Consider the following 24586-nt stretch of genomic DNA (forward strand, 5'->3'; position numbering starts at 1 on the left):
ACCCAAAGCACCACCTAGCCCTGGGACCATGTCAGCTCAAAGCCACATGCTTCTTTTGTTCCAGCTCCTGTTTGGTTGACTCCTTTAAGACAGGAGGCCAGGAGAGAGTTTCTTCTATTGAAATGCTAAGCACACCACTCTCAAACAAGCCTACCTAAAATATGGGTCAAGTCAAACTGCATGGGATCTGAGGAGTCACATGCTGTCACCTGCAGATAGTGTGACACATTGGCAGGTGAAAAAAAATAAAACAAGCCTCTGGCTGGGAGACAAGGGGTGGAGTGAGACATCAGGCTGACAACGAGAGTTGCTTTCCCCCTCCCCCCGACACACACATCCAACAGAGCATCAGCCTCCACCCCCGAACTAAGCAGTCCACTAGAACAGATGCACGGAGAGGGGAGTCAGGTTCCTGGGATAACAGGGGTCCCAAGGAGCCTGATGAAGCAGCTCTGTTCCTTTCACTGAGGGCACAATCCTTCACAGCACTGTGTACCCTTAAGTGCCACAGAAGTCAATAGGAGCAAAGAATGCTCCAGCACTTGCAGGATCAGGTCCCCAATGGTAACCTGATTCTCCCCACTCCCACACAGGAAAGTGAAGCACCATGCACACCCCTCACTTGATCCCCCAACTCCTCCTGAAGTGCCAGGTGATGGGCATCTTGGAACAGACCAAAGAGATTTAACTATTCTTCAGCCAATGCCAGTTTTATCTGGAAATCCCAGATCAGGGGCATGGAAGGGACCCAGGTGCACACAAGCTGAAGTGGGTCTCACTGTGGGTTTAGGTTGTGCCCGAGTACAGGGCTGCCAGGCCTAAGCCATGGCTCTCATTTTCCCAGTGCCCAGACAGTACCACAGGGTGCCCCACCTGGACAGCCAAAGCACCAACCATAGCCACAATTTTTTGTGCAATTGCACAGAAATCAACAAATATAAAATCAGCATCCAAAACCAGCATCCTGCTCTTTGACCCTGCATTTATTTGGCTTTTAAAAAAAAATAAAATTTGTCCAGGTGGTAATTTAGAGGCAGGCAACTTGTCTCCCAGGCCAAGACAAATTCCCCTGAGTTTTAGCTTAATGGGAAAATTCTTACTGGGCGGCGGGGGGGGCACAACAGAATAACCCACAATCTTCCAAAACCACAGATTTCCATTGGAACTGCCACAGACACAACTCTACTGGAAATCACACCAGAATGGCCAGCACAGCTGGTGCCAGACCTGTGCGGACACAGCCCAGAGCCCAGGAATCTTGCTTGTGGATGCTCAGAGCCATCAGGATGGATCGATCTTTGGTAAGGATGCTAGAGAATAAGCCAGAGACAGAATCTCTAATGAGGATGCTCACAACACACAAAAGGGGGAGGGGGGGGTCTTTTTGGCTGCTGCAGCTGCCGAGCTGGAGAGGCTCTGAATCTTTAAATCTAATCATAAAGAATTGTGCTTCACAATCCCCCCAGACTCTCTCCCCCACTTACCCCCAGTTTCCTGCTCTTCATTTTCACGTAGCCCTGCTTGACGATGTCATTAAAATTTGTAGCCATAGTGTAGCCTGCCGCAGCCAGGAGCCGCTCCCCAGAGCTGACGGCTTTGCCCGGCTCTCTCACTTGCTCGCCGTCCAGCTTCCTCCTTCTCCCCACACTCCTCCTTCCTCTGGCGTTCACCTGTTTTTAGGCACTCCCAGGCATCCAGGTCCTCTCACCTCACCTCCTCCAGCGCCTCCACATTGTTCTAGCAGCCCTCATGCTCACCTCCTCCCTGGCTCCCTTCCTGGCGCTGGCTGTAAAATAAAAGTGACAGATAGGGAGAGATGAGAGATAGTGACATCTTTCTCTTTCTCCCTCTCTCGCTTTCCTACCCCTCCTCCCTTTCTGACTGAACCATTTGGGAAAAAACAAGGTGGATCATACAGGAGGAGAGAAATGGAACAGTCCAGTTGTTAACCCCTCAGTCCTTCGATGTGCAGGGAACAACTTTCTCTGCCAGAAAGCAACTGAAGATCAAGGAGGGAAGATGGGAATGTAAGAAAGAGACTCCAGAGAAGTGATGTAGCTGCGGCAGCTGCAGAGCCTGGAGGACGTTGCCCCTGAGGATGGTTCAGGTACTACGGTACCAGAGCCCAGCCATATGGTTCCAGTTGTACGTCGGGCTTTTTAGCTAATAAAGAGCATCTCCGATTTACAGTTGCCTTCATTGCCCAGGGTCCCCAAGCACTCTGACACACTATGGCAATCAACACACAAGCTATACCCAAAACCAATTAATCTACCCCAGCCCTGGGAGACAGGAGAGATATGGTGATTCTATTTAGCCACCTGTCACCAGGTCAGGCATAGCTACGGCATCAAGCACTCAAGCAGCACACTCCTTTCGCCTCTTGAGGACGTACTTCCAGGGCTATGTTTATTGAAATACACCTTGGCAAGCAGTACAGTACAAACTGAAATGCAGTCACTTCTGGGCAGGAACACAAGATCTGTCAGAAGACACAAAGAATAGGGCATGTCAGCCAATAGATGGGGCCTTGTCCCATCAAATACTGTTTCCCCTTGTAGTGCAAGAAGGACCTCCCATACCAAGGACACCTGTCACAGGTCCAATGCAGAAAGCAATACAGGAGGAAGACCCAGAAACAACAGGCCTGATATTTTGAAGGTAGGAAACTTAAAATGATGCAGGATTCCTTCCCGTAGGAAGGAACCTGTGGTACAAAGCTTCGTTTTGGAGTCATGTGGTTTTCAACTAGAAGCACGTAGAATATGGGTAATTTTGCACTTAAAATCCAGGCCAACAGCTCTCAAAACAAGAGATGTTTGACAAAGGGAAACCTACACATAATGTAACTAGTGCCTCTAAACCATGCTGAAGCCAAAAGAGCTGGGGTCAGAGATGGTATTAAATGCTTCCCACTCCCCCAACCTATATCAAGGCAGAACAATATTTCAACCACATCAGGAGACAGGTGAGATATGATTAACTACATTGATTGTGCACCACAGATAGACCCATGGATTATACACAACACTCCAAGACGGAGAGAAGAGAACAACTGCCTGCAAAACCAATAACACTGGAATTACATTGTTTGGAATCTGACCAAGACTCTGGAGCTAACACCCCAGCACTTAGCAGAAATGCCATGAGATCTTTCAGGCCCCAACTGCTCAGGACTAGGGTTCCAGATTCCTGCCAATTGTTGATGCTACAATGGATTGTCTAGCGTCAGGTAATAGTAAAAGAAAAAGACAGAGGTATGGGCTCAAGCATGTCATTAGTAGACCAAGCTAAGATTGGCTGGCAGCATGATCAGATATGCACCCCTGGAGAGAGAAAGACAACAGTGCCAGAATCAGCTAGCCAGAGACAGGATGGCATTGCCAACACCTGGACCAATGCCACAGTAGAATTACTGGTAGCACCACGTGGATGTCCACCAAGAGGGATTAGTAACTAGTACTTCCACCCAGTTACTGGAACTCAGTTACTGGTGTCAGGGAGGAGTATAGGGCCAGTGTGTTAGTTAGCTCTGGGTTACTTGCATACATGAAGCCACATTGCAGTCAGCTTACTCACACTCCTGGGGCTGCCTGCATCTGTAAAAATGGCCATAATTTGTCCCTGTGGGGTTTCTTCTAAGCTTCATTTTCGGGAAGGGAAGACAGAGACCCTGAGGCTTCCCACTAACAACCATGCATGCTTCACAGACACACCCAGCAATTATCTCTTTGGGATCTGAGCAAGCAGAGTCTGACGGGCATTCCCTGCACAGAGTAGCACCTACGCATTACAAGAGCCAGGATGAAGTAATTGCAGTGTGCCAGTATTGTGTTGCTAGCCCTGGGGGGCCAAAATGGGTACTGATACTATATTCCTAGCCGGGGGTGGATGGCAATCTCAGCACTAAGGCGACCAGCATCTGGTTGGATTTCCTGGTGACAAAAATGCTTCCGCAAGGGTCAGAAGAAGCCTATCACTGCAAGGGTGAAGATCCTGGTGCCAAGAGTCTGGGAAAAGCAGCAGGAAGGAGTTCTTACCAACAGGCAAGAATCCAAGCTAGAACAATGCCTCAATACCAGGGCAGGGATGTGGGTGCCAGGAGAAGGCCAACACGGCCAGGATGGGGCTCCAGCAGTCACCATAGGGACACTAGTTCCTGAGCCATGATTTTCCTTGTCAGATGTGACAGCAGCACAGGAATAATTACTCTCTCTGAGACTGCAAGTCCCTCCTGAGAAGCAGATGGGATGGCCTGCTTCACATGTTCAAGCAGTAAGAGCAAAAACAGTGTGCTTGAGCACAAGCCTGCAGCTCTCCACCAGGTGGATCCATCCCTCACTATCTCCTGCCCTGCAGGCCCTTTAGACTGCCAGCCCATCTGCCTGGCCTCTTACCATCAGAGATGCAACCTCATCCTCTGGTTTTTTACATATCCTAATCTCACCCCTCTCCCTCTTCCTTCACTCCCTCTCCTCTTCCTGCTCTTTGTCTCGCTTCTCAGTACCATCGTTAACATGCAACCTATGCTGAGGAGGGAAAAGAACTGGAACTAGATGTAATGGTTCTCTCCCAATTCCACCTACATGCTAGGTGCCACCTGGTTGAAACACTGCTAAATAGACTCTGCTAAGAGCAGAGCTCCTCATCAACAGTATGATTGGATTAGCAGATAGACATTTAACAATGGTTACACCATCTTTAGAGTTCAGCGTTAACAGACCACTGATACGAATGGGAAAGATCACTGCAGCAAGCCTGAAGCATTACTGCAGCATGTGCATTCTGTTCACTTTGGGGAAGATTTTTTTGCAAACAGAGGTGGCAATTGAGACCCTTTCTCCCCCCACTTTTTTTTATAAATGGAAACTTAGGGCATCTTTACACATGCTCTAGGGGTGGTGGTACTTTACTTAGAGCTCTAATTAAAGCGCCCACAGTGTCTTGTATGTTTAGCATCCAACGCTTCAAAATGGCAGCAGGGGTGCTTTAGTTAAAGCACCTTCACTACCATTTTGAAGTGCAGGGATGCTGAATACATGGGGCGCGGAGGCTGATCTGATGCACTCTAATTACAGTGCATCAAGCAGCATCCCTGCATGCCTACAGGCACTCAGATTCTGGAGCATAAGACAATACTAACAGGCTCCGGGAGGAAGCCCCAGATCTCCAAACCACTGCCAGCTTATCCAGTTTTGGTTAGTGGGACTCAAGGCATAACCTCCTCCACACAACAGAAATCTTCTACATGGTAATTAACTGCAACATTGTTTTTGTGCAGTGGTCACAGTGGTTCATCTGAGCATGTAAATGATCAATATGAAATAATTCACCCTAATTCAACTGAGAGGCACAGGAACTTTTGCTTGAAATCATTTCCCACTCAAGCTGCCTGATCTTGACTGAATTAAGGAGTACTGCTGTTAGGCCAGGAGAATTGCTGCTCTTGCTGTTATTTCCAAACCAACCATAAGTAGGTGGCCTCAGAAACTCTAACCAGCATCCATGCTCCATGGGACGTGCTAGTTAGAAATTGTAGTGTCTTCTTTGAAATGTAACAGAGTAAGGCCCAAGAGGGAGAACTCAGCTCATTTGCAGAGGCAGCAACCTTACTGTTCTCAAGAGTTGATTCTTGCACCACAGGTTCTCTCACAGAGACTTCAGTTTTCCTCTTTCCTGGCATTATTTTCCTTCATAGGAACACAATACTGGAAAGGGCAGCCTGGGTCACAGAGTTGTCCCTTGCCATCACAACCACTTTGTGTCCACAAGCTCATGAAGCTCCTCCAGCTCAAGTCAGATTGTTTGCCCATGCCACTCCTAGTGGGAGGCTATCCCAGAATCTCTCTCCTCCCATGATTACAAAACTTCTTCTAGTTTCCAGACTACATTCATTCCTAGCCAGTTTACACCCTTCTGTTCATGTTGCCAGCATTGTCGGTTAGCTTAAATAGCTATTCTCACTCCCTGAAGTATTTATAGAAAGCAACCAGAGAGAGCCCTTAAAAAAAAGGAAACCATTTGAGACAGAAAGCACATGTCTGCTCATTTCCAAACCAGCGCTCTGGATCTAAACTCCTTAAGCTTCAGGGACATTGAGATCCAGATCTGCATTCTGCAGCCATCTCTCTAGGAAATCTGTACAGTGCAAGATAAACACTTATTTGAAGAGACTGTCTACAGTGGAGAGAAAACGTGCATCAGGGGGAGCATTATTCCCCAAAGTGTTCCTGCAAAAGGCCACGTTACTTTGTGGAACCGTTTTGCTGCAGCTCAGTTCTGTCTGAGGCACTGGTGTTTCATTTCTCTTTAATGAAGTAAGATGGCACAGGTGGCTGTTTCTTTTTTAAAGCAACACTGTCAAAGCAGGGCTAAGAGACAGCACAAATCCATTTCCCTCTTTTTTCTTACACCCATTTTCAAAGCCCAGAGGCAGACTGTATTTCTAAGACAAAGATTTCAGTGACTTTTCTTCAAAACAAGCAAGCACTGCTACATGAGAACCTCCAGAACAAGCCACTATATACAGCTCAGCACTGAACCAACCCTACAATAACCAAGGGGCATGTCAAGTTAGCCCCCCATGAGAATGCTTACGACAGCAGAGCAGCATACGAGCTTATGACCAACCCTACAACAACACAACAGCTTGCGTGCCTCAGCTCAGCACTAACTACCATAATAGCACAGGCTCACACTGGGGAAAAGGGAAACAACCCTGCTTAGGAAACATAGTTCCTTCTTTTCCCTCCCTCCAAGAAACTGTTTACCCCTCATGGAGGATGCCTTCTCTGTATTCTTTTGCAAAGGAGTGTACACAATTATCTTAAATGCCAGTGTCTGGGAGTCTGTGGCTAAGACCCCACGCAGTGCTCCCAACAATATACAGCCATGTGCGGTTTTCAAGGAGCCTGGGGTTGTTTAGTGACGGAGCATCCAGCACTGGTAAAAATGCCTGATCTGAAACAAGGAAGTCCTTTGTGAATAACAGGCACCCAGTAAGGGCAGAGTGGTGCCTGCCCTCTCTGAGGCCTCATTGCGCTTTGGAGGGAAGGCACTTTCTGCCTCTTAGACCTGCTCGCACCTTGATCTCTCTGCTGATGCGAGCAGGGAAGGGTATGAATGGAGGTTCTGCAATGTGGGTGTTTGTCTTTTAGAGCCAAAAAGCCTGACCCTGGAAGGTGCTGGGCTCCTTCAGTGCTCACTAAAGCTAAAGGGAAAAAACCACTCTCCTGATCAGGCATCAAACCAAAACTGCCAAACCAATCCTGCAAGAGCCTGAGGAGACAGCAATGACTTCAGAATATGACCAGCCAAGGCTGGATTCAAATCAGTGACCATAACAGAAGGGTCTGCCCTTCCACAGGCTGACCAGCCCTGGTCCATTAGCCGGGAGGTGATCAGGTGTCTCCCTCTAAAGGGCAGAGGGGGAAGCTGCAGGAAGGAGACTGGTTCCTGTAGTAGATCCTTAAGCAAGTGGCTGGGGGGGGGCATGGAAATTTGCTTGGGTGACTAGCCATGGAGCTGGAGAAAAGGCCTCAGGGTCCCTGCAGCCCATGCTGATTATCAGCTCAAACAAAGCCTCACAAAGCTGTGCCCTGGAGGAATGGCTGGGCATGGCCAGGGAGGCAGTCAGCTTGGGAGCGGAGGGAAGAGGAGCTTTCACAACCCTCTTATTTGTCTAATGGGCATTTCTGTGATGCCCAGCACAATCTGCACTGCGAGATCAGCCTTGCCTCCCTAGCTTCTAATAACAGGCCCACTGCCACAGCACTTGAGCTCCTGCGTCCTGCAGCAAGGTCACTGGAGAGCGAGAGCGTAGCCCCAGGCCACTCTTAAGAAAGCAGCCAGTCTCTTGCTTTCAGCAGAGCAGCCATTCTGTGCTGCAGCTCTCCCTGCAACCATGCCAGCTCAGCTGGAGCCTCTTGCAATAAGTCACAGACTCTCCACAGTAAATAATTAATGCAATTCAAAGCTATAATAAAAACCAACAATTACTCCAAAGCCAAATGCTGCCAGCTCAGTCTCGATTTTAAAAAAGTCACTAAGGTTCAGGTCTCCATTCCAGCAGCCAAGGCAAGAGGATTCCAAGGCTGAGAATGAGCTAGTGATAAGCCACCACAGGTGAAGCCTCCTAGGCCCAGCTTGGAAGAGTAGCTCAAGGCTGGTTACATCTACATGTCACCCAGCTAATCCTCAGCTCATTATCATGGCAGGTAGCCATGTCCCTGAGGCTGTGCAGGATGCCTGAGACTGGTTCACCACACTGGGTTTTGCAGTATAATTAATAGCGTCCAGCACTTCCATAGCACTTTACATCCCCAGATCCTAAAGCACTTTACAAAGGAGGTCTGAGTCATTATCCCATCTTAGAAGTGGCAAGTCTGAGGCACAGAGCAGTAAAGAGACTTGCCCAGGTCACCCAGAAGACCAGGGGCAGAGCCAGAAACAGCAGCCAAGTCTTGGGGCCAACGCTCTAAGCACTACACCATATTCTGCTACAAAGGGTCAGCAGAAAGAGCACTACAACACACCCAGGTCTATGGAGCAGCAGCAGGGACCAAGCTCAGCATAAGCAAAAGCACCTACCTAGTCCTGGGTAAGCTCAGGGACCTGTCATCCCAGGGGTTTCTGTCCCCCATGAGGGGGTAAAGATCCTCAGGGTGGAGTTTGACCCAGAGCTGATGGAGCAGAGGGCATGGGAAAAGACAGAAGCCAAGGCCAGAGAAAAACTAGAGCTCTGGCAAGCACACTGCCTGTCAATGGGGGGGCGCGTGGAACTGATGAAGGCAGTGGTCCTGCTATTACACATCACCCTAGTCTTTCTCCTCTCAGGACAAGTCATTTGCAAAATCCAAAGAGCCATGTGTATTTTCTTTTGGAGCTCCACGTGGGAGAAAGTGACAAAGACCAAGCTGTACAAAGTGAAACAGTCCAGAGGAAGAGGAACGCCAGACGACCTTTTCTTCTTCTGGGCCAAATACATGAGCCAGATGTGCAAACTGGCAACAGGGGTGGAATCTAAAACAGCCAACTTTGTCAAGTATTTTGCAGGCCAGCTGCTGCAACAGTGGCAGGTGCACACAACGACCAACGGGAGCCTGTGGACCATGATTTCCCCATGGTTTTAAGAGATTCTGAAGTGCTTATGAGAGAAATACAAGCTACACAATGCTACCCTAGGAACCCTGTTGAACCGTTGCAAGATATGGGAGGTGGTAAGATCACCATACACCAGATCACCCATAGACTTACTACCTGGTGACAGCTGTCAGGCTGTGCGGGAACAAATCTTTCACAAGGACCTGCAGAAGGGACACAGAGACCTGAACTGGCAAGCAGCCCACCAGGCACTCCCCATATGGGCATGGAGAAAAAGCACAGGGCAGAGAGGTCTGTCAAGCTGCCCGAGACAGATCTGCTGCTGGCAGGCAGAAACGATCAACTACCTCTTTTGGGACTACCTATGCGACAGAGAGGTGTGGAAGAAAATCTATGAGCTCCTCCTTGTAGCGACAGGTTTCAGAGACCTGACCAGAGAAGTGGTTCTCCACGGGCACCTGACCAGGCAGCAGGGATCCTGACAGCTCACTTTGACCAGTTCATATCCTGCTTCAGTTATGCTCTGTGGAAAGCCAGGAACCTGCTCATAAACAGACACTTAGACCCCACAGTCGAAGATTGTATTAAAATGGGACTAAATCAAAATGTATTGGTACTACAGGAAGACAGAAGAGGATGACGGGAAAGAAATGGCAGACCTCATATGGTGGAGAGGGGTCTGACATAGACTTTTTCAGGGATAGGCTTTCTGAGGAGGGCAGTGGGTGGTGGTACGGGGATGGAGATGGGTGCACGGATACACGGTGTAAACTATAATGGGTTTTTAATGGTTTAACTGTCAAAGTGTGCTTTGATCTGCCAAGTGAACCACAAGGGCCACTTGGTGGAGTGTTGGAGGTAAAGTTATATATATATATATATATATATATATATAAACACACACACACACACACACACACACATACACACACACTAGCCAATTGCCCATCGGGAGGTGAGGGGGGGGATGGAGTGCCACCACCCAATACCCCATGCTGTCGCTGCTCTGCCTCTTGCAGGCTGTACTCATCTCCCCCATGTGCAGCACTGGCCAGATCCACACAGCACCAGGTGCCAGGGACTGCACAGAACACAAGTGCCCCGAGTGCCCCTGCCTGCTGTTGCTACCAGCAGCAGGGGCTGTGTGCCATGTGGGGGTGTGTGTGGGTGGTCCCCACACTACCTCATACTCACATCCTGCCTAGCCAAGCTCTGTGCTCCCACCACCCCCCAGGTGTAGGCTCCCTGCCCCCACCCAGCTGCAGCTCCAATCCCTGCCTCTGCCACTTCCCTACCTGCTGCCTGGAGCGAGCGGGAAAGCCGAGCAGGTCCCCCTGGACAGTGCTGCTGGCCAGGCAGGGCCCTTTCACCCATGAGAGTGGGAGCGAGGCGCAATAGTGTTTGCTGTGGGGGGGCTGTATACATGGGCGCTTCGCTCCCACCCTCATGAGCAGAATGGCTAGGTGGGGTACGGCTTATTGGTGGGCACCCGTAGGCTGGATGAAAGTGCCAGGCAGGCCAGATCCAGCCAGTGGACCATATTTTGCCCACCCCTGGATTAAGCACTACAGAAAGCTGTGGTGTGGATGCAACCTCCTCAATGTGTGTCATATAAGCAGGACAGAGCAGAGAGTCAGAAGCAGGTTTCTAAAACCATGTTTCATTTGTAGCATGGAAAAGGCTCTCAAGCTCTGGACTCCTTTGGCAGTGAGGAGCCTGGAGAGAATATCAGGAGCTCTGAGCAGCCGTGTAAACAGGATTAATAGGATGAAATGAACAAAGAGAAAATTAAGGCTTAATGTCCAGGAAAGTGATCTTTTAGACCTTATTTACTCTGCAGCGATTGCCAGCAGAACAAAGCTGGGCTCCATGGCAGGGACACAGATATAAATCTACCATGGCATCTGGGCTGCTTGTTAAATTGCAGGGTGATCTTCCTTGCTTAGATGGGACTGGACCATGTTCCCAATCAGGTAATGGCCCTCAGCTTTTACTTCTGCACAAGCAATATCCACCTGATCATTTGTTTTGTGTTTTTTTTAACGTCAGGCATTTCTAGGTTATGAGGAGCTCTCCCGCCAGGCCTGGTTTACAAACAAGCCTTGAGACTGCAAAATGATCTCCCCAGGGAAAGCAGCAGCCACAGCGCTCCGCATTTCTTAACATTCTCTAAGCAAAGGCCTTGTACCCGTGCAAGAAGTCTTCTGTCTTGCACCCTTACAAGCCCTTTGTTCAGGGAAGAATGGAGACAGGACAGAAAAGGCCTCTTTCTCCACCCATTTCTGAATCTGCCTGGGCCTGCCAGAATATGTATTCCTCCCCCAGGTTTGTAGCTCACTCAGTATGTGCTGAGCTGAGCTGTATGAATGACAGTCTAAAATAAAGCTCCTTTAATGCAGTCTTAATGTACTGAGGGCTGCCTTCTCCCAGGGTTTTTATGTGCTCGCTTCAACCTACATAACAGCACAGAAGAGACTGCTTTGGTCTCCCTTGTCCTCAGGATCTTGCATACATGACATGCAGGAGCTCTCAGGCATTAGAAGGCGAGTGGTGGCTCTCTCTAGAGCAGAGGTTGGCAACATCTTTGGGCAGAGTACAAAAAGACCCCACAATCTCAACTTGTATGATGCTGACATGCTTGAGGCAGATGACAGGAGAGCTGCAAGGGGCCCAGTCCTTGTTGTGGCAGCACAGCCCTGGTCCCTTCCCCAAGGCACGAGTGCCAAGCAAAATACCTTTGCATGCCACACTCTGGCACTCATGCTGTGGATTGCCTAACCCTGTGCTAGAGGGGTGGGAAATGGGAAGTCTTGGGTATGATGGGATTTTTTATCAGAAGGGGCCAATTCAGTACAAGCCTCTTTTGCATCACCCAAGACAAACAGGAGGCAAAGCCAGCAGTGAATCCTGCTGGCTGCCAAGAAAAGGAACAGGACTGCTGGGCTCTCCTGGGACTCAATACCAGGTGAAATGACAAAACAGGATTTTCCTTCTGGACCCCAGATCAGGATTCAAGCAGCCTCTGACATGCTGAGTTCCCTGAAGGGAGCTGGCTTTGACATCTCTGCCAAGCAAGGCTTTGATGCCACACATGAGTAACCTGCCCTTGTTCCCCAGAGGTGTGTGTCACTGCCCGGTAAGTAGGCAGCCAAACAGGCCAAGAGCAATGCGTGGGGGGTGTCCTATACAATGTGGCTAGGCCTCTCTGCTCTGCAGGGCAAGTGTTGAGGAAACCATCACATCACAGCCAAGAAGTTAAAAAGACAACCCTCCTCCCACTCAGGTTCTGTTCTGGTCCTGCCTCTCTCGCCACCTGTACAGAAAGACATAAAATAGTGGTAGGCCTTCCAAACCAAGTCCCCACGAGAACAGCAGGGACAACTGGCCTGCATATAATGGAGTTGCCTATCCTGATTCATCTGCTCCCTAACCTCTTCCTCCCAACCACTAGGAACCAGAAAAGCCAAACCACGTTCTGCTGAGCCATGGAATGAGGATTCAGGAAACTGTAGCACAACCTTAGAAAAGAATCAGGGATCCACTGACCTATGGAGTTATCAAATCCAGACACAGAGCAGCCTGACCAGGAAAGGGATAGGTATGAGCTCAGGCTGATGAGAAGAGACCTGCCCACAGATGGAGAGAGGCTGTGAAGACACTAGCAAAGAAACCCAAGAGCAGAGGTGCAGAACACAAGAAAGCCCAGTAAGAGGGACAGGGGAAGAAAGCAAGTGGAAAGTGAGAGTGCGTGAGTGATGATGACCGTGGCTACAAGAGGAGATGGTGGGTAAGAGCTTCTCACCACACCCATGTGCTGAGGCACCTGTACCTCATTCCAGTCCCTGTGTGCCCACTTCATTACCCCACAGCGCACAGGCTCACAGTGAGCTGCTCCCGACTATAGCCCTGGACTGATGTGTACTAGCAGAACAGGGCACGTTGTAGGTTGCAGGTGCTAAAGGGAAGCTCACGCACCTTCTGTTCAGCCCATTAAGAGAGGAGAAACAGACTGATCAGCCCCACTGTTCCCCAGCCCTAGATTCACTCACTACGTTACTAAGAAGAACTTAAATTTGGGACTTGTTCCTGCTTGTGGTGTGGCCAAACAGCTTTGCCTCTGACTTATACAAGCACAGAACTGGATCGGCAGAGCAGGCAAGGGAGGATATGAGCAAGCAGTTCCTCTCAAACTGAAATCTGGTGGTTATTAAAAAGGAAGACCTCAGTGCATATCCCATTCCTGCAACTGATCCAGGCTTGCAAGAGCAACTTATGCCAATGTGGGCTTTGACTTATTAGACCATAAGCCTCTTCTGGCAAGGGTTTGGGCTTATTTTCTGTGCCTATGGCACTTTATAAATAGCTACTAAATAAGAGTCTAGAATGTTCCAAACTGGAAGGATTTCAGTTCCCCTGGGCTTTCACCTTGTATTGCCTTGACATGTAACAGGGACGGTTGCACTGAATGAGACACCAGCAAAGTGCTGTCACCCACATTTTGCATGGCAAGGTCAATACAGAGAGAGAATGAAAGAGGACATTTTCCAGACAGTTTATTCATGGAATGAAAGGAGAGTCTGATTTTTCCTTTATTCAAGGCCATCCCTGACCTGGAAGAAGAGCTTAGACGGCTTGAGTTTCCGAGACCCAGCTCCCTGCTCTAGATTTCCAAAGGTGGATCTGGAGATTGGTAGAAGAGCTTATTTCAGGGAATCTAGAATGTTAAGATTCTACTATACAAGAAATAGAAAAATGGATAGAAAACTGGCTGGATCATAGGGCTCAGAGGGTAGTAGTAATCAGTGGCTTGATGTCTATTTGGCAACTGGTATTGAGTGTTCCAGGGGTTGGTCCTGGAGCCAGTTTTGTTCAATATATTTAGCAATGACCTGGAAGATGGGATGGAGTGCACCATTAGCAAGTTTGCAGATGACACCAAGCTGAGGGAGGAGTAGCAGATATGCTGGAGGGTAGGTAGGGCTAGGATTCAGAGAGACCTAGACAAATAGAAGGATTGGACCAAAAGAAATCTCATGAGGTTCAACAAGGATAAGTGCAAAGTCCTGCACTTCGGACAGAACAATCTCATGCACCGGTACAGGCTAGGGACCGACCAGCTAAGTAGCAGATCTGCAAAAAAGAACCTTAGGGTTACAGTGGACAATTAGCTGGATATGAGCCAACAATGCGTCCTTGTTGCAAAAAAACCTTACAGCATTGGGCTGGGCTGCATCAGTAGGAGTGTTGCCAGCAAAGGCGGCAGAAGGGGGAGCTAACGGGGCTTAGCCCCCACAAATGCAGGGCAGCGGTAGGGCTTCAAGGCAGCACGACTGAGGGCTTTTGGCACAGCAGGGGTGGGGAGGGAGTAGGGCTGGGGCTAGGGGAGGGGTAGGAGCTACACAGCTGGTGGGGCGTGGAACTGAGCCACAAGCCTGGGGGCCACAGCTCCTGCTGCTACCCACGCCCCGGGAGGCACGGGGGAATGTGCCATCAGATCTGCGTGTGGCAGGGCAAGCTGTGGCTGCAGCTTGGGGCCGTTCCAGGCTGTTCCTGAGGGAGGCGGGGAGGGAGGGGTGCGGTGGGTTGGGAAGAGCCCAGTGCAGCCTATGACCCAGCCCACAGCAGCACCTGCCCTGCCCCATGCAGATCTGGGGCACATGCCCCCAATGCGCTCCCAGGATGCATGCAGTGGCGGGAACCACCACCCCCTCCCCGCATCCCCCAGAGAACAACAATGACTTGGGGAGGGGTGAGCACAGGGGTCCCGGGGGCTCCATCCCCTCCAGCCCAGAGGCACAGCTGAGGCTGGCCCCACTCCAGCCCCCAGCTCCGGGCCCCCTGGGCAGTGCGGGGCTGAGGCCAGTGCGGGTCAGCAGCCGGGGCCAATGCGGAGCTGGAGGGCACCAGCTCCAAGCAACGACCTCAGGCACGGGGGAAGGGACAGGCACAGTGGGCCGTGGTCCTGGCCCCAATCCTGGGCCCAGCTCCGCTCCTCTCCCTCCTGATCCCTGCCTGGTTGCAGGCCCACTTCCTCCCCTGCAGACTTTGCCACCTGGGGGTGTGTGCGTATGCATGCACTCAGCCCCCCCCCCCCCAATTTTTTTCTGCCTCTGCCTATGGTTGCCAGCAGATCGAGGAAAGTGATCATTCCTCTCTATTCTGCACTGGCGAGGCCACATCTGGAGTACTGTGTCCAGTTTTGGGCGCCGACTACAGAAAGGATGTGGGCAGGTTGGAGAGTCCAGTGGAGAGCAATGAAAATTGTTTGGGGGTTGGGGGACATGACTGAAGAGAAGAGACTGAAGGAACTGGGCTTATTTAGTCTACAGAAGAGAAGACTGAGAGAACACAGCAGCTTTCAACTACCTGAAGGGGGTTCCAAAGAGAATGGAGCGAGACTGTTCTCAGTGGTGGCAGATGACAGAACAAGGAGTAATAGTCTCAAATTGCAGTAAGTAAAGTTTAGATTGGGTATTAGGAAAAACTCTCTCACCAGGAGGGTAGTAAAACACTGGAACAGGTTACTCAGAGAGCTTGCTGAATCTCCATCCTTAGAAGTTTTTAAGAGCCGGCTAGACAAAGCCTTGGCTGGGATGATCTGGTTGGGGATGGTCCTGATCTGAGCAGGGGATTGAAGTAGATGACCTCCTGAGGTCTCTTCCAACCCTAATTTTCTATTATTCTAAATGCAGAGAATCTACCAGCCAAAGGAACTGCCATGGGGTGTAGGAGACTGGGAAACAGCTTGCCAAGGGAAGTTGGGACAGTCCCATCATGGGAAGATTTTAAAGCCAGACAAAACAAAGCACTGGGACTCCTCCAGCAGAGAGCAATCCTGCATAAGACACTTGGACTGGACAGTGCACCAGGTCTTTGCCCATAGAATCATAAATGTAGAAGACGGGAGTTTCACAGGTTTAGTCTCTCACAGGCCTTCAATCAGAAGGCAGGACAAGGTGGCACCTTTACCTGACTAACTCCAAGAAGGCTGTAAGCATGGCTGGTCAGAAAAGGACCCCTGCACAACCTGCCTTCCAACCATTTGTTGACAGCTGAAGAGAAAGGGAATTCCTATCATGGGCATGTTGTGCCCTCTGAAGAGGGTACATACAAGGCCCCCTGATCCATCTGGAACTGGTCACTGTCAGAAAACTGGCCCCTTGGACTGCAGTTCTGAAGCTCAGAAGCCCAATTTCCCCAACCTCCCAAAGGACCCTCCTCATGCCTGTGATGCTGTTTTCTAAACAAACAATTGTCAAGCAATCTGGCTGGTTAACAAATAACCCTGTCAGACAAAAGACTTGTCAAAGTGATCTGATCTTATCAGAAGCTTCTGGAAAGTCCTAACCTGCTATCTCAGCTGTGGCCCTGCCTGGTCCCAGCACAGTGATCTTATCAGGATTTTGCCTTCACTGGGAAAGTAAAAGCAGCTCATCCAGCTGCCTGCTGCAGTGAGTGACCCGTATCAAGGTTTGAGGAAACTCTGAACTACCCACAACCTGCCTGTCCCCACTGGGCAGTCACCTCTGGAAGCAATGGGATCTTATCATGGTGGCAAAGACAGGCAAGACTGGAGGAGGCAAGAGTTGCAGGTTCCATCCATGAGAACTGATCTTTAAAGTGGGAGTGCCTGCTCCATAGGTCAAGGGAACTTCAATTGGAGACCCTGTAGAAGGGACCATCCATCCCACTGGGGACCGAGATCACATCACCCCAGCAAAGGGAACTGCCAGCAGCCCACATGCACAGGAACTTCCGACACATGCCACCCTCCATCTCCTGCCTGTCACTGTCTGGAGAGAACAGCAACCGTGCTCTCACCCAGTCCCTGTCCTCCCCTCTTACTGGTTCTGCCACTGAGGCACAAAGTGACCTTGGGGGAAGTCACTGGCCTCCGTGTGCCTCGGTTTCCCTCCGTCCATGGCTCTCAACACTTTTAGACTAGAGGCAGCCCTTGGAAAATGCCCGCTCTTCATTTTCACTGGTTTCCCGAAAAATAAAAACTGTTCTTTTGTTGCAATTTAAGACCCCAGGAAAACCACAACAGGGCAGGATGTTCCTAACACCCCGGATTCTGATTTGAAATCTCCGGGCTCAGCAGATGAATCACGTCTGCTCGCCTCACAGGGCTAACACTGCACCCCTGCCGCAGCCTTCAAAGGATCCCCAGGCGGCCCGGGGTGCCGCGGTTGAGAACCAGGCCCCAGGTGCCCAGGGAAGCACCCCTCCTGCCCGGACTCATTCTGCCCCCAAGTGCTTCCAGATGCCGGGAGGGAGCAAGCAGGAGAGGGGCCAACGGGGGCTGCTGCCCGGTGAGTCAGGGAGGGGGCAAATAAAGCCCCAGGAGGTCAGGGCCCCGGCCCCGCGGGATGCTCAGGAAGGGCAGAGCCCACCGCATCCTCCCCCTGGGGCAAGGGGGGCGAGCGGCAGAGCACACGGTGCCCGGGGGAGGAAGCAGGCGTCCGGGGACGCCTGGGGCCCCCGGGCGCAAAGGCCCCGGCGGTGCCCGCGGCTCTTACCTCTCCGGCTGCCCCCGGCGCTGGCGGCGGCGGCGGCGGCTGCAGCTGGCGCCCGCCCGCCGTGGCCACGGCGGAGCCGGCCCGAGGGCCAGGTCGGGGCGGCGCTGGCGCTGGCGCTGGGGCCGCCGTGTCCGCTGCAGCCGCCCGGCCCCCTGCTCCCGCACCCGGACCAGTCCCGCCGCCGTATTCCTCCGTGGAGAGGGGCACGCACTTCCCGGGCCGGGCTGGGCCGAGCCGCCGGGCGCTGGAGGGACGCCGACCCGGCTCCGCACCTGAGTCCGGGAAGCGCCCGCGGCTTTGCCGCGTCCTCACATCCCCACCCTCTTAGGAAGGGCAGGGGCTGGCCGGGGGGGGGGCTCTCATGCGCCTGCCAGGGCTGAAGGCACCCGCTAGACCCGGCCTCGGTGAGTGATTCTAGAGGCTGCCACCTTTGCTGCCTCAGTTTTCCCCCTCTCTAAAATGGGTGTAACATTGTAACGCATGCACAGGAAGTGTGATACTGGGAGTCTTAAGCCAGTTCTAGATAGTAAAGCATCTTGAGATTTTCAGGTAGCATGACAAATCATATTTTCATAGTTTCATCATAGCTAGGGTCAGGAGGGACCTGAACAGATCATCTAGCCTGACCCCGTGCCACAGGCAGGAAAGAATGCTGGGTTCACAAGACCCCAGACAGGTGATTGTCCAACCTCCTCTTGAATTTGCCCAAGGTAGGGGCGAGGACCACCTCCCTGGGAAGTTGGTTCCAGATTCTGGCCACCCTAACTGTAACATATTGCTTCCTGATCTCTAACCTAAACCTATTCTCCATCAGCTTATTACCATTGTTCCTCGTCACCCCAGGTGGTGCTGGGGAGAAAAGAGCTCTGCCTATTTGCTGTTGATCCCCCCTGATGAGCTTGTAGGCAGCCACCAGGTCCCCCCTCAGCCTCCTCTTGCTGAGGCTGAACCGGTTCAGGTCCTTCAGTCTCTCCTTGTAGGGCCTGTCCTGCTGCCCTCTCACCAAGCAGATGGCCCTCCTCTGACCCCTCTCCAGGCTGGCCACATCCCTTTTGAAGTGTGGTGCCCAGTACTGGACACAGTACTCCAACTGCGGCCTGACCAATGTCGCATAGAGGGGGAGTATCACCTCTCTGGACCGGCTTGAGATGCACCTTTGGATGCATGACAAGTTATGGCTGGCCTTGCTGGCTGCGGTCTGGCATTGGCGGTTCATATTTATCTTGGAGTCAATAATGACTCCGAGATCCCTTTCCGCCTCTGTGCTTTCAAGAGGGGAACTCCCCAGCCTGTATGTATGCTTGGATTCCTTCTCCCAAGGTGCAGCACCCTGCGTTTGTCTACGTTGAACCCCATCCTATTCTTGTCTGCCCACTTTTGTAGTCTGTCTATATCTAGTTGCAGCCTCCCTCTCCCTTCAAGTGTGTCCACCTCACCCCACATCTTAGTGTCATCAGCAAACTCGGACAGCATGCTTTCTACCCCCTCGTCCAAGTCGCTGATGAAGATGTTAAACAGTGCGGGCCCGATGACCGAGCCTTGGGGTACCCCACTGCTCACATCTCACCAGGTTGAGTACAACCTGTCCACCACTACTGTCTAGGTGCGCCCCATCAACCAATTTTTTACCCATTCAACTGTGCAGGCATCAATGCCACAGTCGCTTAATTTAGTGATGAGGATGGGGTGAGAGACAATGTCAAAGGCTTCTTAAAGTCTAGAAAGACTATGTCCACAGCGACACCATCATCCAAGGTTTTAGTTACTTGGTCATAAAAGGCAATCAGGTTGGTCTGGCAGAACCTGCCTTTGGTGAACCCATGCTGATTGCCCCCAAGCATGATCTCCCCTGCAGGACCCCCACAGATGTGCTCCTTGATGATCCTCTCCAAGAGCTTCTCGAGCACCGAGGTGAGGCTTACAGGCCTATAATTACTTGGGTCCTCCTTCCTCCCCTTCTTAAAAATCATCATCATCATTATCATCATCCAGGCTGCCCAGTGCCCACAGGCTCTTACCTCTCCCGGCTGCCCCTGGCCAAGCCACTCTGTTCACTAGCAGCTCACTGGCATAATAATTATTAATGGCTATTAATATTGCTGTTAATTATAAATTATTGTTAATCTTGTTACTTTTATCAGCATTGTTGTCATTATTATCATTATTAAAAATACCAGTAGTAATAATAACATCATCCTCATCATTATTATTAATTGTTATTATTACATGCAATTAGCAGTGAGATGCAGTAGAAGTTATTCCTATTTAGCCCGTCCCATAATACTAAACAAAAAGGTTGATTGAAAACAGACCCCAGGACCTCAGTTATTTGTTATCCTTCACTGTGGCCGAAGAGTCTGGAGAGGCCATCCCTGAGGTGACTGTAGTTTAGTATGGTACATTTCCAGAAAGGACTGCAAAGAGCATCTGTAGCTATGCTAATTAACAAGATTCAGCAGCTTAAACAATCATACTATGAAGTATGAAGGGTGTGTCAGGGCAGACAGGGATTGCTCTCGGCACAGTCAGCTCTCCAAATGGCCAGGTATTGGCCTGAGGAGACAAGCCATTGGTTTGTTCTAGTAGGGCCATTTCTGTGTCCGTCTTAGACACTTACGCATCAGCCAGTGCCTGAGCATCTCTGTGTTCATATATTTCTTCTTTTACAGTCCCCTGGACCATCCTTTGCTATCACTTCCTTTCAGAGCCCCAGGATGGCAGGCTGGCATACACCTGCATAATCCTATGACATTGGCAGTGCTAGACTTATTTACACCAGCTGAGCATTTGGGCTCCATTTGATTATGACAGGACAATACAAAATGCTACTTCTTTCAGACCCACATTTTTACAAAATCACCAACCTGACTGAAAATGTTTCTGAGCCTGCCAGCTAGGAATTATGTTAGTGGTGGAATGAGAGGTGAGGGGCGGCGAGACTCAGCATGACTGCAAGTATGTTTGACAGTCTCAGTCAGTCTCAGTTTCCTAAACCTTTCATGAGACACATCCTCCCTCCCTAGTGCAAATCAATATAGCTCCACTGACTTCAGAGGAATGAGGCCAATTTGACCAGCAGATGAGCTGGCCCCACAATCTGGCAAGTGAGACAGGATGCTGCATTGTGCTTTTTATTTCAAAAAGTCACATTCATTGTGTGATGATGATTATTTTGGTTGTTTCTAGGCAAGTAACAGCTGTACGTGTTCAATAACTGTCACAGGGCTCTGTCTTTGCTTTCAGCTGGCACTGTGATTCCCTTAGTTTTGTCTTATGTGCCAGTTATGGACTCATGGTGTGAGCTGTGGGACAATGCGCTGGACTGGATTGGGACTCTGGAGAGCTGGGTTTTAGTTCTGGTTCTGCCACCAACCTGCTCAGTGACATTGAACAAGTCACTTTCCCCTCCCTGAACCTGTTTCCTCTCTACCTATCTTCTTCATTATGACCATATGCTAAGGCAAGGGGGCCCAACTGGCAGAATGGGTGTCATAAATGGCATGGGCAACCTCTGTGTGTGGCAGATTGGGGAGGGGACAGTCAGCAAAGTGGCAGATAGGGCAAAGAGCAGAAAGCAAAGCAGCAGATCAGTCAGGGAACTCAGGGCAGGAAACAGAAAACAGAGCAGCAGATCAGTAAGGGACAAGGATCAGACTGGCACTCTGGGGAGGGGGGAGGGCTAATTTGTGGGATGCCTGCCAAAAAGCTTTGCCGCCACTGCTCCAAGTGAAGGGATTGTCGCACCTGACCATATATATATACCTGACACAGTGGGCCCCTATTTTGACTGGGCCTCCAGCCTCAATTGTATTACAGTTAATGGTCTAGAATATCTGGGCGAAAGTCAGCCCAGATGCAAAACAATGAAACACCATGGCCTTTTGTGATGCTTATGGCAGTTCTTGCAATTTACCTACTTACATCATGGGTAATTTGCTCCTAGTGGCTAAAATAACCAAAACCCCCTTCTCTGACTCCTTTGCCCTAGTGGGAAAATGGCTCCTGCATTTTAACAGTGCCCTGGGAAAGATGTTAGGGGACTGGGAAGGTCCTGGTAGTGTTACGTCCTCAGGGAGACTCAGCTGATCTGGGCTGTGCCAGGCAAGCAGTGTCAAGAAGAGAGAGACCCTGCTGTGGCCTCAAAGGAAGTCCAGTATCCACCTGGCAAATCTCACTCAACAAATCTGTGGCCTGTGCCTCTAGACCACAGAATAAAGCAGCAGCAGCATGAAACATTTCACTCAGCTAGGCCCAGTCTCCTCGCCAGGATGTTATCTGCAGTAGATAGTGCCCTGGCAACAAAGAACCTGGTACTTTGCTGGGGCAGGAGCTGTGCTCCTCTCTCATTCACTAGACTTTAAGCTGACATTCCCTTGCTCTATCATCCCAGCCAGCTAGGTATACCCACAACTAGGTATTGCCCTTTCCCTCTGCCCCTCGTCCCTGATGGGAGCAGAGGGCATTTCCACTTACCATGTATCAGACCGTGAACGATGCCATCTTCTGCTGACCAAATATGAGACACTGGGTAATGTCTTCTCCTACCAATTCCAGTCCCTGGTGGAAAGCAATGCCATCTCCCACTGACCCCAGTACTGGACAAAAAAACAAAGACATCTGTCACCAGCACTGTACCAGACTGTAGGCAATAACATTTCCTCTTGTAACCAGTTATCAGACAATGGTTCATTTTCCCCATTGACTGTGGCCAATTTCAGCTGGGCAATGTTGTGTGTATTCTGGTATCTCAGTCAGTCTATTGGACATCCCCGGCCTTCTTTGCTCTCTCTCCTCCTCTCTGGGAACTGGTCAAGAAACCCTCACCGATCTGCTATGAACATACCAGCCTTGATGTGCAGAGAGCCCCCCCAGTTCCTCTTTTCCTGACCACTATCCAGATGCATCTACTGTCTCCCGTGCCTGCCTCACCATTCAGGTCACTGGAGAGGAAGATGATGGAATTCACTGACACTGCTATCCAGGTGCCCATCTGCTCACATAGCCTCTTCCCTCTGCAACAGCTCTCAGGTACCCTAGGTCAAGGCTGCCAAGTAGGGAGCAGGTGGGGTGCAGTTGCTTCAGGGGGTCTCTGATGGAACCGTGAAGGGATGGTGTTGCAGTGGCTACTTCTGCCAGAACAGCAGGGCATGCTAGGAAATTCTATAGGAATAGGCCCCAAAAGGCAGGGGAACCCAGTGCAACAGAGCATCTGGTGTGATGCCAGCAGCCTAGGCTTTCAGTTCCCATTAGGCGGTGTCTGGACGGATGCCAGAGGGAGGCTTGAATTTCTGTCTAGTGAAACACTGGAGAAGTGCCAGGGGTCTGGGCCCAGACCAAAACACTCAGAACTCCTTTTTCCCAGGAGCATACATGGGCAGTCATCAGGCCCTGGGATCCATCCCAGTCAGGAGAGCACCTGAGCTGTAGCCAGGGCTTCAGTATTGGTCCCCAACAGGGGACTCTTGGGCAGTAACCAGGCCATGAGACTAGTCCTGAGCTAAGTAATCAGTGAACTGAACAAGTCTGGAAAAACCCAGATGTAGTAATCGTAGCCAGGAGAGCAGCTGGGAGGTAACCAGGCCCTGGCCTCAGCCTGGGCAGATCTGATACAGGGTTGCTCCATCCCCCCATGCTCAGCAAAACCCTGACTCAAACTCAGGCCCATGCCAGCCTCTACTTTCCTCTCAGGTGTGTGGGGAGCAGGTGCATGGATTGTAGACAGTGCAGCTGGGGCATGAGGATGGGCTCACCTGCCCTCCCACTGCCACACCTCTTGTCTGGCAGACAGGTTCTGGAGAGAGAGAGGGAGCATGGAGGGAAAGGAGCAAAGAGGAGGCTGGAGGGGGATGAGTCGGAGGTTAGGTAGAGTGCAGCAGGCCTCCCTGGCACTCCCACTGGACCCATCCGGGAGGTGCTGTGTCAGCTCCACGGGAGCTGTGTTTAGGCAGCCTGTCACTGTAATAGAGATGAATGAGGCAGCAGAAAGAAAAAAAGCATACCCCGGCCTTCCGTGGGCCTGACTGATGTGACAGCCATTCAAGGAGCCCTCCCAGGGCATTCCTCTGCTTGACTCTGTGCATGCCGCAGTTGTACAGTCAAGGGGGTCAGGCACATCTGCTCTCCCTCCCAGGAGCTGTGCTTGCTGCACCACCAATGGACTGGGATGTAGGAAATGCCACCCTCCTCCTGCTGGGAGGGAAGAGCCAGCCCCACTGTTCCCTCAGACCGTGGACTCCCCCAGTCAATCCTGGGAGGGCCATGTTTCTCAGGGAGGAGCAGAGTTTCAGTCTTCGGCTTCCCCTCAGTTCCCAGGGCTGTCTCCACCTTTCCTGCACTGGGTTAGGCCTCTTCTGGGGGAGGGAGGTCTTCAGCCCCAGCTAGGCTCCTGCAGTTCAGCCCATGCCAGTCATTATGGACTCCCCTCCTACATGTCTACAGCAGCCTCAGGTGGTCCTGTTCTACCAGCAAAAAATACATGGCTCAGCAAACCTCATGGGGCATTGAGGCCCATTTGCCAGCACCAGGACACCATCTTCAAAGCCTGGCATTAAAGGCTGACCTGCAATCCTGTTCACTCCCTCACCCACAGCCACTTGGAATTTCAAATACAAGCTCACAAGCCAAGGCTGGAGACAAGGCACACACAGCATGGGCTGTGAGCCTGCCTGCCTGCCTGAGCAGCTCTCTATCGCAGAGCAGATGTGATAGAGAGCTGCTCTTTCCAGCCACTCTACCTTCCATGGCATGATCACCACGGTGGTTTTCCCAGGGACAGAGGGTAACTATTGTTCTGGCATGGGTTAGTTCCCAAGCAGAGGTAATGTATAGTTACCCTCCCACTTTCATTTCCAGTGGAAAGATCTTGGCTTTACACCCACTTTATGGAACTGGGAGACTCCTCCCTAGCTTGCTCCTGCGGCCATATGGCTGAGGGCAAGCAAAACCTGCGAGCATCCGAACCCCAA

General features: G+C 51.0%; 1 protein-coding gene across 8 annotated transcripts in view; it reads right to left on the reverse strand.

Moving 5' to 3' along the window:
* The window catches only part of DOK4 (docking protein 4), a 47326-nt gene extending 22740 nt beyond the window's left edge, over positions 1-24586 (reverse strand). The window contains exons 1-2 of one of the 8 annotated variants that reach the window (XM_019497266.2): positions 22095-24586; positions 1485-1786 (exon numbers count right to left, since the gene is read on the reverse strand). In XM_019497266.2, the coding sequence (XP_019352811.1) occupies positions 1485-1550 (66 nt within the window). In that variant the 5' untranslated portion in view covers positions 1551-1786; positions 22095-24586. Of the gene's footprint in view, positions 1-1484; positions 1787-17621; positions 17689-22094 lie in introns of those variants that run through there. The other 7 variants (XM_019497263.2, XM_019497258.2, XM_019497261.2 and 4 more) reach the window with 7 other exon arrangements.

The sequence above is a fragment of the Alligator mississippiensis genome, chromosome 10, assembly GCF_030867095.1.
Source record: "Alligator mississippiensis isolate rAllMis1 chromosome 10, rAllMis1, whole genome shotgun sequence".
Classification (NCBI taxonomy): domain Eukaryota; kingdom Metazoa; phylum Chordata; order Crocodylia; family Alligatoridae; genus Alligator; species Alligator mississippiensis.